At 41.5% G+C, this 16,237-nt stretch overlaps 1 protein-coding gene across 1 annotated transcript in view; it reads right to left on the bottom strand.

The window, feature by feature from the left end:
* The window catches only part of prkar1b (protein kinase, cAMP-dependent, regulatory, type I, beta), a 219,763-nt gene that overhangs the window by 33,310 nt on the left and 170,216 nt on the right, over positions 1-16,237 (bottom strand). The window contains exon 9 of the mRNA XM_041207055.1: positions 6,384-6,505. Within this exon, the coding sequence (XP_041062989.1) occupies positions 6,384-6,505 (122 nt within the window). The remainder of the gene's footprint in view (positions 1-6,383; positions 6,506-16,237) is intronic.

Raw genomic sequence — 16,237 nt, 5'->3', positions numbered from 1 at the left:
CCTTCACCAAAGATCAATTAAGCTATAATTGGCTTCAGAACCTACTTTCACTTAGAGCACATGGAACACCTGACCTCACCTTGAAATGGGCCAAACTGCAGCTAAACATCACATTCATGCTGCAGAACACAGCAGTTTGAGCAGCACTGCAGAAGATAATATATGTATTGTAATAGCTTTTTTAAAAAATCATTGAATTTACTGGTACACTGAATGAGGATATTGTAAGTTTGATCCTCGTCCGGTAGCAGTGAATTATGTACTTCAGTAAATAAAAATGACTACACAGTCTCTTCAATTTGTTAAAAGATCAAAGCCAATAAGCTCAAAAAATGTGCACATGTTAAATATTGGATACGGTATATAATGGTATAATCAACAATTCAGCTACACAAAGCAATACATCTGTCAAGCTATCTTATTTGCCATAACATCTTGGTACATAGTAATGATGTCTGAATAGTGATGACAATTCTTCACTCAGATTTCAAAAATCTCATATGTGATATTTTCACAGCTTTGGAACTGAATAGATACATTCCACATCTGTTTGGCTTGGGAAGGTTTGAATTTGTGTTGATACAGTGTGAATGAATGGAGCAGTGGGAAACAAGCATTTTGAAACCTCCAATATTTTAATAGCTCACTCCATTAGCTTCAGTAATTTAACTCCTGGCAGGCACATTTTATTGCTCCAATGATGTAACTGTTACTTAAACAGTAACTAAGGGGAAAAAAAACTTAATGGTAAAAATATCACCATTCATTAGCCTGCATGATATCCTTAGATGATGAAAATGGAAGTCTACAGACCTTCACTTACATAATATAGCAACAGTCTTCAAATCAGTGTTAGAAAACCTAACAAAGCTCCCTTTTATCACCAAAGTGGGTTAAAAGATCTGAGTTGAGCACTGCAGGCTAGCAAAGGTTTCCCTTGCAAGAAAAGGTTTCTTAAAGTAAAGAACATAATTACATGGAACATAAAAGTGTGATATTTACATTGTGTTATTAATATTGGAGTTAGTTATTTTTAATGTAATTTGTAGTATTTAAATGCATTTTCAATTTTTAGTTTAAAAAAGCTGTGGGATTGTTCTACAACAGTTAGTAAAATAAATCCCCAAATCATGTCTTGGGCTAATTACAATGCACAAAACTAAGTCTGGCTTAACCATATGGTATAAAAGTCAGAACTGACTTGTCAGCATTGGCTCAGTGGCAGGACTCTCATTTCTTAGTCAGAAGGCTATTGGCTCAAATCCTATTCCTTAGACCCAATCACATAATTTAGTCTGGTACTTCACTGCAGTACTGAGGCATGCTACATTGTTGGAGATGTTATCTTTGTGATGAGATGTTAAACCAAGACTCCGTTTGTCCTCTCAGGTGGACTTAAAAGATCTCATGACACTATTCAAAGAAGAGAAAAAGATTCCTCCTGGTATCCTGACCAATATTTATCTCTCAATCAAAACCTAAAATAGATAATCTGGCCATTTATTTCATTGTGGGACCTTGCTGTGCACAAATTGCCTGCCTGGTTTCTTATAACAGTGACCTTGGTTATAAAGGAGGGCTTTTAGGCATTCTGAGGTTGTGAAAGATGCTATATAAATGCATGTTCATTCTTTTGTTTACTGTACCACATGGCACCACAACAAAAAGACAATAAAACAGTAAATTGAAAAATGAAAATGGCAAGAAAATGCTCCATTTCTTTTTAACGTAAAGAATGGAGTTCTTTAGGTGTGTGTTCCAAGGTAGTGATCAGTCTTGGGGCTGAAATAGAACTTAGATGCTCCTCCGGCTCTTCCTCTGCATTTTATATCATCACAAATCCTCATCGGCATTGTCTTGCAACATATTCCAGATGATGTATTACATTTGGGCAACATGGCATAAGCATTCTGTCCAGAAGTGTACTTCAATAATGAAAGCTCACACTTTTTCCAAACAAAATTTTACTGAAGTTTTAAAATAAAACACAAATACCATGTTGGTTTCTTAATTCTATTTCACCATAGATCTCAATTTCAACCATGCTCTCAGGAAAAGGGAGAATGCTTCTCCATAATAGGCAAAAAAAGGAATGTCATTCAGCATTATTTACTGCGCCAGTTCAAGATCATCCCTGGCAAAGCTATGGGAGGCAATTGTTTGCACAGTTAACCAGGAAATCGAAATAACATATGGGTAGGTGCACATACATAGGCATGAGAGAAGAAAGTGTAAAAAAATATAAGTTTGAAGTGGCAAGCAGGGGAAAAACAACATATGGTATTATTTGTATAAAGCTAATATGCCACTATATTTTATTATGTAAGATATTGGCAAATAATAAACACCTAAATGTATGGATATAATTTAAGATTTACAAATTTAATGTCAGAAAACAAATTATGCTCCTTTTGTCTGGAAGTACTTAATATTCAGACTTGGACTATTCTATAGCCTATATGAAGTAGATTCTATCCAAATATAAAAATCAAAAGGCCTTTCCCTTTTGAAGATGTAAGTTGGGTAAGCGTCAATGAATGGCTAGTATTTTTTCCAAATAGATTCTAGGTAATTAAAATCAGTCGGTCTCCCAATGTCACTAGGTGACTAGTTCTTGGGTGTGGCTTTACATATCCTTCATTTAATCAACTAAACAGTGGAATAAATGGGCAGAGCTGGCATCAACAAAGGAGATCCTCTTGAATGTCAGTCACTGTGATCAATCTGTTTTTACATTTATCACAGATAGTTCTTTCTCCTCCCAGTCTCTATCAATCTTTCCAAAAACATTATACTGGGGAAAGTTTCAACTGCTGGGCACCCGTTTCTCACCTGAATAAGCAAATGCACTTGTAATTCCCTTGCACCTTTTGTGTCCTGAAGACATCTCAAAGTACTGTAAAGCCCAGCAATTCTTTTTGAAATGTCATTACTGTTTTAGACAAGTAGGCAGCTAAGGAATGACAGATAGGTTATGTAAATAAACGTAAACTATACATTTTGAAATACTTTCATGGCAGACTGTAGCTGTTCAAAGTGACTCCCCACCGCCGACCCAAGGGCAATTAAGGATGGAAACTAAATGCTAGCCTTGCCAGTGACAATCACATGCCATGACTGAATAAAATAAATGAAATGTACAGAAGAATGAAAGGCACAAAAGGTCTTGACAAGGATTACGGTGAACTCAATCAATAAAGTTTCATTCCCTTTGGCCTAGGGAGATCTGCCAGGATTGCCAATCCAAGTGTCAGCTTAGCACAGTGGATCTCATCTCTGAATTACAAGTCTATGGATTCAAGCTCCAATCCATGATTTGTGCCCAGCTATCTAGCCAGTGCTGAAGGAATGCTGGATTACCATTCTGCAATTCTTTGGATGATACATTAAACTGTTGGTTCCAATGGTTCAGGTGGATGGAACCTATTGTTGCACTCCATAAGAGTCAGAAAAGGCACTGAAATAGGGATAGACATACCTCTGTAATCTCAAGTTTATTTACATGTCCTGAGTGTGCCATTTGTGCTCCTATTCTGAGGAACGGGTATCTGTTATCATTGTTAGCTGAGGAGGGGGAAGTTAAGAGTTAACCCATATTGAAGAACATTTATATATTTACGCTTAAATATTAAGCCACAGCTTCATCAGCTGGGACATTAGCAATCACTTGCTGGAGTAAATTCAACTCTAATGATCTGATGACTAATCAGTAATTTTGTACAATCAAGATGTTGCACCTATCAGTTTTTAATGGCACAGCATAGCATTCTGCAAAAATTCATGATTATCCATGAAGCAGAACCACAAGTTACAAAAATAAATTTTACATCTGCAAGAAGGGGAAATCTTCTCATGCTAATAGTGATTCTGGAAATTGAACTCAAGTAATTTCACATGATATGAAGGTAGGTATCCTTTAAACTAGTGCTAACCAACTAGTCTTTGGGGAACACTACATCTGCTAACCTGATTATTTCCCTGCAAGGGAATATCCTCTGTCCTGAGGTCCAAGATGAGACAGAATCTATTTTTTTGAATAAAGTTGTTTGACATTTGAAGCACATAATAAAGGCTAGTCATGGTGTTGCTTAGACACTTTCAAAGAGGAGGAGGATCTTATGGAGGTACAGGATAGAATCAGTAGTTTAAAACAATCTAATAGAGGGTTTTCTATTTGTTATTCTAGACACACTACGAAAATTACCAAGACAAGTGAAAACACAAAAGTCAAAAATATCCTGGGAAAACAAAATGCAAAGTGTGCCATCAAAGTGCATTGAATACTGGATGTGCCCTGCCCATCATGCTGGCAAAGGAACAGCCTTTGCATGTGCAAAGTGGATGCATCTGTCAGGATCTCTCAAGAAATTTTTGCCTAGATATACATGGAAGTCTTGCAAAGCAGATCCATTTGATACATGCTTGCAGGAAAAGCGCAGGAGACAGTGGTAATAGCCAGGCTCCACAGTAAACTTAGCACAATTCTTGTTTCTTCTCTTCCCACCATTTCCAAGTGCTTTTCAAGTTTTCTGTACCAATAATTCTTGTCTGAAAACTATTAGATATCATGCTGGGCAAACAACAAAATATTCTACTTCAAATGGTTGGGGCAAGTGAATTCCATACGTATTTCATTTGATATTAGTACAAACACCAAGTTAAAAATCACATCTTCACTGTCTTCATGCAAGCCTCAGTAGCAAAAGTTAGACTGTTAGACCACAGGGGTTATCAAACCCAAGCTTAAGTTTACTCTCAACCAATATTCCCGAAGCAGGGGTCACCAAGTAGTGATCACAGGATCATAGGGCTGGATTTTACGGGTGTGCTTTTGGCAGAGTGGGGGGAACATGTAAAAAAAAAAATGGGTGGCTAGCCCACTGACTCCCCTCCCAACCCTGACTTGGTCCCCATAATACAGTAGGCGGGCAGGAGCTGAAATCAAAAGCCCATGCGCCATTTAGAAAAAAACTCATTAATGGGCAATTGAACTTAACAAGCCAATTTACCCAAAAATGACACTGCCCCACGTCTTAATGTGGTTGCTGTGGGCAGGTGGGCAGGAGTGCAGAGTTCACTTCTTCTCCATCTGGGATGAAAAAGCAGGAAGGAAGGAGTTGGTGCATCTTTTGGGTTGATAACACAAAGGCACCCCCCACAAGAAAATACCACCTCCCCCTTTGTGCCTCCCCCTCTGGTCTCCAAAACCCATCCTCCCATCCCCCTCCTTAGGGTGTCTGCTCCCTTCCTGCCCTAAAAGCCCAGGCTTAACTTAGTTTAGGATCCATTGCTCTTCTTCCTGTGGCCTGCTTGCAGATTTAACAGCACCCACTGCTGAGCACTGCTGGGACTGTGAGAGCCGCTGACCAATCAGACTGGCGAGCAGCTCATGGGCGGGACTTCCTCCTACTGCGGAGCAGAATTCTCACTCATTGCATGTTAAGGCCGCTGACAGTGGTTAGCACTGCTGGTTGGCCTTTTTTAAAAAAAAGCGGTAGGTTTTATAATGGGGAGCGGGGTGGGGGTGCGAGCAACATGCATCCCTGTAAAATTCAGCCCACAGATTCTAATAACGCATAAACAGGCCACTTCAACATTCTTTCTTTATGGGCGAAATTTTACAGCAGCAGGATTTTACGTTCCCGCCGAAGCCAATGAGGTTTAGAATGTCTCGCTGCATTTTATGACCCCGTCCCCGCTGAAACAGGGCCGTAAAATTCTGCCCTATAAAGCAATTACCCTCCTCTCAAAAGAATTTACGGATTCAGCTTCAATATTTTGCAGCTGAGATTTCTACTTTTGTATCATCCTCTGCAAACAATTTTTGTAGTCTTTCCTTAAATTTTTTAAAATGATTTTTGTAAATTTGTGCCCGCAAATCACCATCTTGCTGTGCTCACGTCCATCTTATCACTACCCTTCATAATCTTCAGGACCTCCATCATATCATCCTTTAGCCATCTCAGTTTTAATGAAAAAAGCCTCACGTTTGCAGAACTAATTTAAATCAGCCACCTCATTACCATAATAATGTAAGACTAAGAAATATGCATGTTGTGTAGCAATGCATGCTTGTAGAAAGCAATGAAATGAAATAGATGACCTTGTAAGTAGCTCAATGAGATATTTTTAAAAAACAAAATAAGGCCTCCTCATATTAAAAGTATCAAATTCAAATTGAAGTGCTTCAGTTTAGTCAGAAGTAGTAAATATAAACAAGGTTTTAGGAAAACAGGATAAGAAATTTTCTAGCTAATACAGTTTACTTTGACAGCTTCAGGATTAACTCATTATTTATAGGACAAAAAGTTGTTTCTTAACTGGGTTGCTGTTGAAGCAACAGGTGTAAATCATGTTTTGTGCAGTTCATCCTAAAATATTACCTCTGTGATAATGAAGAAGTCATCACCTGGTTCACCCTGGACCACAATTTTCTCCCCGTCTTCAAACTGGACAGGTTCCAGTGCATCAGCCACTGTCAGACGCTCCCATTTGTCCAATGATTCTACAAAGTGCAAAAAAACTCATAATTTAATATGGTTAATGCATCTTGTGGATATGTTTCTTACATTCATTCACTGCAGGTTTTTATCATTTTACTGTTTTGGGTGAAGGTTGGATTGGGAGGGTGAAGGAGGACAGGCAAGCTACATCATCATGTTCAATAAAATGACTTTAAAGAATTATTGTTATATATTCAATTTTCTTGAATTATAGTTTCTTGCCTACAAAACAACAATCATCCCACTTTAAAGTATGTAATTCATTGTATTTGAAGTAGTTTGGAACATTAGAGAGGCGTGATAAGGCATTACATAAACGCAGTCTCTTTCCTTCTTCTGATGCTTAATGAATAAACATTGAACTTACTGAAAGGGAAATTCACTACTGTAGATCACAACTAAGTTAGCCCGGTGTATAAGGTGACCCGGTTTATAAAATGACCTGATTCCTTTCAGCCCTCAAAAGATCACGTTTTTGCATATACGTGGCATATAAGTCAACTCCCGTTTTCAGTGATGACATGCTATATTCACATTAGTAGTCAGCCTCAATTTTTACACCATAAATGGATGTTTTACTTATTGGTACCTTATAACTGGGTGTAAAGGATCAAGTAGGTGATACGGGCTACGTTGTGAAAATGCAAGGGAGTTTAAGACACGCCCATACAGAGGAGACCCCATATGGCGAACAACAAAGATGGCGACCACCCAGACCAGTGATTCACTTTTATACTCAGCATATAAATTGACTCCCCTTTCTGGAGGGATTTTTCAAGGCTTCAAAGGGCCACTTATATACTGACATCTACAGTAATTATTAATCCAATTAAAATATATACAGAATCTTTTGTCAACTTTATTTATGAAAGATGTGATTATACAAGTAGATAATTAACTTAATTCTTAATTTTTCCATAATCCAGTTATCACTGGAACTCTGACTCAGTAGTAACTTTGGAAGATCAATCTTTCTGGCAAGGTCAGGCAGTTGGATTTAAAATGGATCTGCCAAAAAGCTTACATTGTAAACAGAAAGACTCAAACAAACTTTCATTCAGTTAAAATCTGAGAATTGCTCTAGATGTCAAGGATCTACCTACCAAACCAAAACAAGAGCAAAATACCACGGATGATGGAAATCTTTTTTCACCTGACATACCAGTTTGCCACTGTATGATGAAATGCAATTGGAGCTGTTTCAAAGAGGTAGCTATTCAAAGGCCTTTAAATGTGGGAAGAGATACACCATCATGGACACTATTATGATAACTGTGGCCAACAGATATGTAACTTGAAGGAACAGGTTGTATTACAGCCTCCTGATGCAAGGCTATGCCATCAGGACTCTTTTTAAGGCTAAGAAATAGTGCCTATGATCATTTAGAATTGATTAATGCTGGCCTAGTCAGAGACACCCCCATCCCAAGAAAGGATTAAAAATATATAGAAAATCTAGCACCTTGTACAGCAAGTGTAAACTTGGCTTAGTTGATGACACTTTTAATTCCAAGTTAGGTTATAGGTTCAAGGCTTGAACTAGGGCATAGGCACATCAACCAGACTGACATTTATGCAAAGTACTGAAAACAAGTGCTGTTCTACAGATATTGAACAGAGTTGTCACCTGCTTGTCCTGCTGGTTTTGGTAAAACTTAAAAATCCCATGGCAATATTCAAAGACCAGAAAATTTTCAGTGCCTTGATTGGCATTTGTGCCTCAACAAACACCATCAAAAAAGATTAGCAGGTCATCCATTTCTTTATTTTTGGCAGTACCTTGCCTGGTGTAAAATGACTGCTGAATTGTCTGCTTAACAATAGTCACTTAGTTCAAAAAGTAATTTACAACATTTTTAAGAGACAGGATAAAGCACTATACAAATTAAAGGCCTTCTTTGTAAAGACTCTTAGACGAAAACCCTGCTAAGTTGATCATTTCATTACAGTTGCTTAACCTCAATGAAGTTTCAATCATTGACGCACCAAAAAAGAGCACCTTGTATTAAAATCTACAAAGCCATCTAACACAATCTCACTCCAAGTGCACTAAACTATGTTTTTCTTCAGTACCAAGTGTTACCATATTTGGTTCAATTCAATTAGATTTAAGGTATTTATGGAAAAGGACAAAGATATTGGACAAAGGGCAGGAATAAAATTTTTCAATTGAGGAAAAGCTAAATGTAGGAAGCTGAGTTGTACTTAGTTAAAGTGAAATGGAAACTGCTATTTGATGGTAACTCAGTGGCAGATCAATGGGAGGCATTCAAGGAAGAGATAGTGAGGGTTCAGAGCATGTATGTTCCCATAACGAAAAAGGGTGGGACTAACTAATCCAGAGCTCCTTGGATATCAATAGGCTTAAAAAGAGAGGATAAAGAAAAAAACAATGCTTATATTAGATGCTGAGGGCTTAATACCGCAGAAAACCTACAGTAGTGAAATTTTTAAAAAATTAGGCAACAAAGACGGCATGAAAAAATATTAGCAAGTAAAATCAAGGAAAGCACAAATATTTTTTTTAAATACATAAAGAGCAAGAAGATTACTAAAGAAAGAGCAGGGCCTATTAAGGACCATAAGGGTAACCTATGTGAGAAGGCAGAGGACATTGGTATGGTTCTTAAAGAATACCATGTGTCTTTTTTCACAAAAGAGAGGGATGAATCAGACACTGCAATCGGGGAGCAGGAGTGTGAAACAGTAGATAAAATTAACATAGCTAGAGAGATAGTATTAAGGAATTTAACATCTTTGACAGTGGAGAAATCCAGGCACTCGGATGAAGTGTATTTTAGGCTGTAAAGGGAAACAACAGCGGAAATATGAAGGGTGTGACCATACTTTCCAATCCTCCCCGGCTACAGATAACATTGCACCATTCTTTAAAAATGGAGAAAGGGATAGACCAAATAATTACAAGCCAATCAGCCAAACCTCGAGGATGAGAAAATTATTGGAAGTACAAGATATGGTCGGTGGGTGTCTTTGTGGCCAGGAGGTTGTTTCCAGTGGGGTTTCACAGGGCTCAGAACTATGTTCCTTGCCCTTTGTGGAATATATGAATGATTTGGCTTGAATGTCAGGGGTATTATTAAGAAGTCTGTAGACGAGGCAAAAATTGGCTGCGTGGTTGATAACAAACAAGAAAGCCGCAGGCTACAGGAAGATATCAATGGATTAATTGGCTGGACGGAACAGTGACAAATGGGGTTCAATCCGGAGAAGTGTGAGGTAATGCATTTGGAGAAAACTAACAAGGCAAGGGCATACTGAGAAATATAAAGACACAGGGAGTGCATGTCCACAGATCCATGAAGGTGGCTGGACAGGTAGATAAGGTGATCAAGAGGCATATGGAAAACTTGCTTTATTAGCCAAGGCATAGAATATAAGAGCGGGGAGGTTATGCAGGAGCTGTATAAAACACTAGTTAGGCCACAGGTGGAGTATTGAATTCAGTTCTGCACTATAGGAAAGATGCGATTGCACTATAAAGGGCACAGAGGAGATTGACGAGGATCATGTTACCAGGACTGGAGAATTTTAATTATGAGAACAGATTGGATAAGCTAGGGTTGCCTGCTTTGGAACAGAGGAGACTGAGGGGAGACCTAATTGAAGTGTATAAAATTATGGGGGAGTTTGGGCAGAGTGGATAAGAAGTCCCTTGGTTGAGGGGTTGATAACCAAGGGGCATAAATATTGTGTAAGATGTAGGTGGATTAGAGGGGATTTAAGCAGAAAACTTTTCACTGAGAGAGTGGTGGGAATCTGCAACTCACTGACTGATAGGATGGCAGAAGAAAAATATCCTCATAACATTTAAAAAGTACTTGGACATGCACTTGAAGTGCCATAACTTACAAGACTATGGACCAAGGGCTGGAAAAGGGGATTAGGCTGGAAAGCTACTTGTCAGCCAATGAGGGCACAATAGGCCAAACGGCCTTCTTCCGTGCTCTAAATTTCTATATTTCTACAATTCTATGAACTTGACAAGGAATGAATGATTTTGACTAATCCGCCGCATGGCAAAGAAGAAGTTCAAATCTGATGGCTGGTGACAACTAGTGCATTGTAAAGCAACTCTCTAAGTTATCTGCTGACTTCCCAGGCTTTGTTCACAGTCAATATTGCCTTGCACAGTCAATATCTACCAATGACGGAGGGATTTTCTTTGACAACGAGATGAAAGACTGAGAGATGGGACATATCACATCATGTACAATGCTTTATCATTCCTTAGAAGACCTTGACAGTGCTCATTTACAGGACACTGATGCCTGAAAAGGCAGTAGTGGGCTCCAGGAGGGCATAGGTATGTTGGTGAACCACAGTAGTAGCAGTATGAATGGCAACAATCAGCTGGAGGCAAACAAGAGCAGCACAGAACTGGATGGCATTTGAGAGCTAGCAGACAGTTAACGGAAAAAAATGAAAGCAGAGATGCATGCTGGGTAAATAGTAGCCAAATGGCAGAATTGAGAAAACCTAAAATGAGGTTTAACCAAAACCCAATACATTGTTGCTGGGTCAAAATCCTGGAACTCCCTCCCTAACAACACTGTGGGTGTACCTACACCACAGGGACTGCAGTGGTTCAAGAAACCAGCTCACCACCCTTCAAGGGCAATTAGGGACGGGCAACAATTGCTGGCTTAGCCAGCAACACCCATATCCCATAATGAATAAAAAACAAAGAAATCATTAAAGGAGCTTTGGTAAAAATTCATAATTTAGTTACATCATTAATTTGAAAGAAATCACCTTATCAAGAAAGGCCAGGAATCTCAAATTAAATACTTTAAATGGGCAGTGGAAAGGAATCTTTTTTTTACAACATTAACAATCCAGCTCAATGTGCCATGTCTGCAAACCAAGGAACATTTCAACTAACTTGATTCAATTTTAAACACCTGTATCCACATCCATAACATCAGAGCTTTGTTCCAGCAAAATGGCCAAAGATGGAGTTAAGCAGGCTTGCTTATGGAAGCGGCCATAGCAAGTATGCTAACAACAGCAGGTTTCCAGGGTGGACAAGAAGTTCAATCATGGAGGGGACAGGCAGACAGCATAAAGGCTGCTGAAGCAGGATCATTTTTAAATAGTAAAATTCGAATGGATGTTATTAGGAGGGACTTTCAGCTTTAAATTTTAAAATTAAAAATACAGCACTGAAACAGCAACAGATGGACCTCCACCAGATGGAGGTAAGCTTGGGCACAGGTCTAACAGGCTCCAGGATAGAGTGTGGCATGGCAAGCAAGGTGTGGCACCTCCAAGATTGAAACTTCTTTCTCAATATTGCCAAGTGGCATCACAGCCCAGGGTTATTAAGCAATTGCACACTTCATGCTGAGGTTTTCCATAGGAATTGGTCTACCTGGCAGTTTTTAACAGAATGCTCAAGCCACAAACAAAATTTAATATTTAGATAATGAGATAGATATGAAAAACAAAATACTAACACACATAGGGCGGAATCATCCCAGATTTGCAGAAAGTACAGAAAAAGGATGTTTTACCCCCGGCCACAATAGCGGCTTTTTGCCAGTGTGTTCCGCCTCATTAATTATGCATTCGCGGGGAACAAGCCGGCTTGCTGGCAGATGGGCTCAGATTTGCCCGCCACACCATGACTTCTGTGCTCCCATGCTCTGGGCGCCATTTTAAACCTGCACCAGAGTGCAGCCTACTTCATGTCTTCAGACCAGGATTGCTCCAAGTGACAAATGGTCCTGGAAGCAAAGAAGACAGCAGGCCCCAAATTTAGTGACACCTCTCTGGAGCATCTGCTGGACACAGTTGAAGGCCGCCGCTCTGGCCGCAAGAGTCCATCAGAGTCACCAATCCGGCCTGGGAGGTAGTAGCACTGTTAGTTAGCGCCACCAGAGCACAGAGGAGGTCAGGTATCCAGTGCAAGAAGAGGATGAATGTTCTCATCCATTCTGCCAGGCTAAGTTCAACCATCTCATCACTCAGCTCACACACTCACGAACACATCACAAATCCAAGCGATCTCACACCTCAAAGGGCAAAGCACTAATTTTCACACACATCCTCACATCTCCATCAGAGTCATCCTCTGGAGCTTGCGTCCTCATCCCATCCAAGGTTCTGCTTACCATACAATCATTCCACACAGTGCCATGTGTCCTGCTCAAACTCTCTCCATCTATTTTCATGCAGGGGAAGATGGCTCACAACAGAAGGGAGAGGCCCCAGACCTGGGGAATGGAGCGGCCCACATTAGACCCTTCACTCATTTTGTGGAGCGTGCCATCGCGCTGACTGGTGAGGACATTGACTGTGCCTGCAGCAACAGTGAGGTCAGCGGCAAACACCCACATGAGGATCCTGCACTACATCACCGCTCTCTCAATGCAAATGTGAGTGCTGTCTTCTGCTTTTGACTTGACAGCCATGCATGAATTATCTCTACTTTGGTTCACAGGGAGCTCTGCCAAACAACTGACACCCTCAGCCAGCCAGTCCCTCAGCTCCATTTAGGACCTCACCTCTGGCTAAGAGGGCAACTTTTCCATCGAAGAACTGGAAATAAGCAGCCTGGAAGACCAGTCACAGCGCTTACCCACACTGTCCACCAGCACAGAGACACACAACTCAGTGGGACCTAGATCTAGCACAGGCTCGGGTTCACAATTGGTGGTCACTGCATCGACAGCAGCAGGAGGAGGCAGGCTCAGCCGAGCTCCCTAGCACTCAGAGGACTGTTGGGGAAGAGGTACTTATCAGGCCCAAGTCGGATGACAAGCCTCTGTATTTGGCCTTCCAACTCATTGTGGAGAGCCAGCAGAAGGCAGGGGAACATTAAGCAGAGCTGTTGGAATCCCTCAGGAGTGCACCTGCCTGCTCTCTGATGAAATGGTGTCCACATGTGCATGCACGGAGGTCTCCGTGGGAAGGATGCCAGACGCCATAGAGACCGTGGTCTAGCAGAACATGGAGATGCACACAGATCTGCACTCCATCACGTTAGCCATGGATGAGTTCCTACAGTGACAACACAAAAGGGAAACGGGGCACTTCGACGTCCCCTCAGGTACTCCTTTCCCTTAAGGTGTCAGGCAGGGCTCTCAGGCACCGGAAGGGAGGAGTGGCAGCTAAATACCCCGGGATCATCCGCTGAAGAGTCTCAGAAGCTGTCCTCTCCCTCTGAGTCTCCTTTGCCTGTGACCTCCTCAACCTTGTCCTCTGTTGCCTCAGAGGGAGTAGCTGGCCCACAGGATCCTCAAGGCCTCATCTCTCCAGAGGGTGCACGCCAAAGTCATCAGAGGCAACAGGGCCAACTATTGCACAGGCTGTCTCCAACCTGCTGCTGATGTCAGGACAGCCCCTCGAAGAAGTGGGAGGATTTCTGATCACAAGTAGTTGCAAATTTTGTCACTTTATAATCTGAAAATATATTCACTTTCACTGAATAATGTGTAATGGTATATTTCAGCTTCTTTGCCAGGGTTCGTGAGTCCTCCCGCTGCATTCCCCACCGTCCCCCACTAGCAGTTCAGCTGCACAGAGCTGGACCACGAGTGATTGTGGAGGGAGAAGTGTGTGTGTGTGGCAGGGCCTTTCGAAGCCTCATGCAAGCATTCTCCCACACAAGCGGAGCCTTCCTCCATCACACTCATCTCAATGTCCCAAGCATTTTCAATGCTGCTTGCTGGGGTTCTCTTTCAGTTGTCTATCTGAGCTGGCCTATATCTCCACCCATCCACTGATTGCATTCCCATGCAGCACGAGGCTGCACAGTCTTTTGATTGAGAAAATTGGTAGTCGTCACATTTCCGCTTGGCTCACACATTTTTTCCCCTCCCCCAGTCTCCCATGTTCTTCTTCCAATCACTGTTGACCCCCACTACCCCCCACAACCCACCCAGCATCACCTTCTTACCGTTTTTCTTTCCAGGATCTCCAGGTGAACATGAACGTTCACTGTCTTCTTGAGAATCCCACCCCCATCCACACTGACCTCCCCAACCTCCTCCTTCCCCTCCCAAGGGTCTGTGTTTCCCTCCGAGTCCCCAACAACCGCCCTTGCCATCCCATCTACTGATACCGTCGCACCCTCAGCCTCCAACTCCTCTGGCTCACTCTACCCCCTCTCATTCTCACCATTCCCTCTTACCATCCCCACCCTCAGTTCGCTCCCCAGGGGGCAGTCATTCACTGTGCAGACCCCTCCCTGCACATTCACCTGGATATCCTCCTTCCCCTTCCTCCTTTCCCCCTCCCAGACTCCTTTACTCCTCTCAGACTCCTTTCCTCCTCCCGGACTTGTTCCCTTACACCTACCTCCCCAGCTGCTGCATTCTCCCCCATTACACCCTCCTACTCCCATACTTCCTCCCCCCCCCTCCGGAACCTTCGATTCCCCCCCTCCCAACCTCAGCCCCAACACCTTCATTCCCCCACCTCCCAACGTCACCCCTCCCCGGTACACCTTCCTTTCCTATTCCCTTGGTACACCTTCCTTGCCTACTCACACAGCAGGACTTTGCCCTATCCCCCTTGCCAATCATCCATAGCAGTCCATGGTCACAGATGTGATGTCCTGAAGCAGACCCTAGAAATCAACAGAGACCTCCCAACTTCTGTGAGCTGCTTCACAGCTGAGCTATGTCCATGAGAATCCATCCAGCATGTAATACACATGTTCCTCCAGGGTCCAGGAGCTGCAGGGCTCCAGCATCCTCTGCTCCGTGGTGTCAGCAAGGCCCTAACAGTGAGTCCTGACTTCAGTATGTCACACTCGTCAAGGCGTGTTCTGGGCTGGCGTGTTTTCCCACCGATGTAGGCGGTAATTTTGACATGAGGGATGATTCCGGCAAGCAGGCAAGATGATGAGATGCAAATGCATTGAAATTAGGTTCCTGATGTTGGGAAAGGCAGCCTGTCATTGAAGGGCAGAGTGGACAACCTCAAACTGGTTTCACGACAGCGTAAAACTGATTTTTGGCCTTCTTGCCATATTATTCACTCATGCCCACCACGTCACCCGACACCAATGAGGACGAAAAATTCCAGCCATAATCTAATAATATTGATTCAAACTGTATTCACACTAGAGTTCATCTTAGCTGGAAACATCCCTGACATCAAAAATGTATCATGGATACAAAAACCCACAATAAACGTTCCCTCCTATACTGATAGCTAATTGATTATCAATAATCTTTGTCACAGGAATGGCGGAAAGTTCATTTCATAAGCAGATCTGAAAACAAATGTAACTTCAGGGGATTAATTCTTGAAGTATTTTCACAAACAAGTTTTATTTATATTACCAAAGATCATAGCCTGAATTTTCAGCAAGTTAATTGGATAACAATTTCTGAAGTGAAATAAAGCCTTCTTAAACTCTTTCATCATATTTATAGCATTATTGATACATCCTGCAATCACTAGACCAAATACGCAAGCAGTTTTACAAAAAAAGTATCTCAGCACAAAAAAAACACCTGAACAATGTAATTCAATTTTCAAAAATTACAGAACCTTGGTCAGAAAGTTGAGGAGGCGAGCCTAATAAAAAAGAAAATAAATAATGGGAGGTGGTCACTTAATGTCAATTTGAAGATGTATGCTAATCAATTATAATTATTTCTTACATTCTCTGTACCTTAGAAACTAGTGTTATTACAATGCTAAAGAATCATTGTTACGTAGCAATGTCTTTTCCCCCTCTAATGGAATTTGCATCCTGC

The sequence above is a fragment of the Carcharodon carcharias genome, chromosome 15, assembly GCF_017639515.1.
Source record: "Carcharodon carcharias isolate sCarCar2 chromosome 15, sCarCar2.pri, whole genome shotgun sequence".
NCBI classification, from domain to species: Eukaryota; Metazoa; Chordata; class Chondrichthyes; order Lamniformes; family Lamnidae; genus Carcharodon; species Carcharodon carcharias.
Note: the sequence above shows the minus strand (reverse complement) of the source record. Positions and strands in the feature narration are given on the sequence as shown.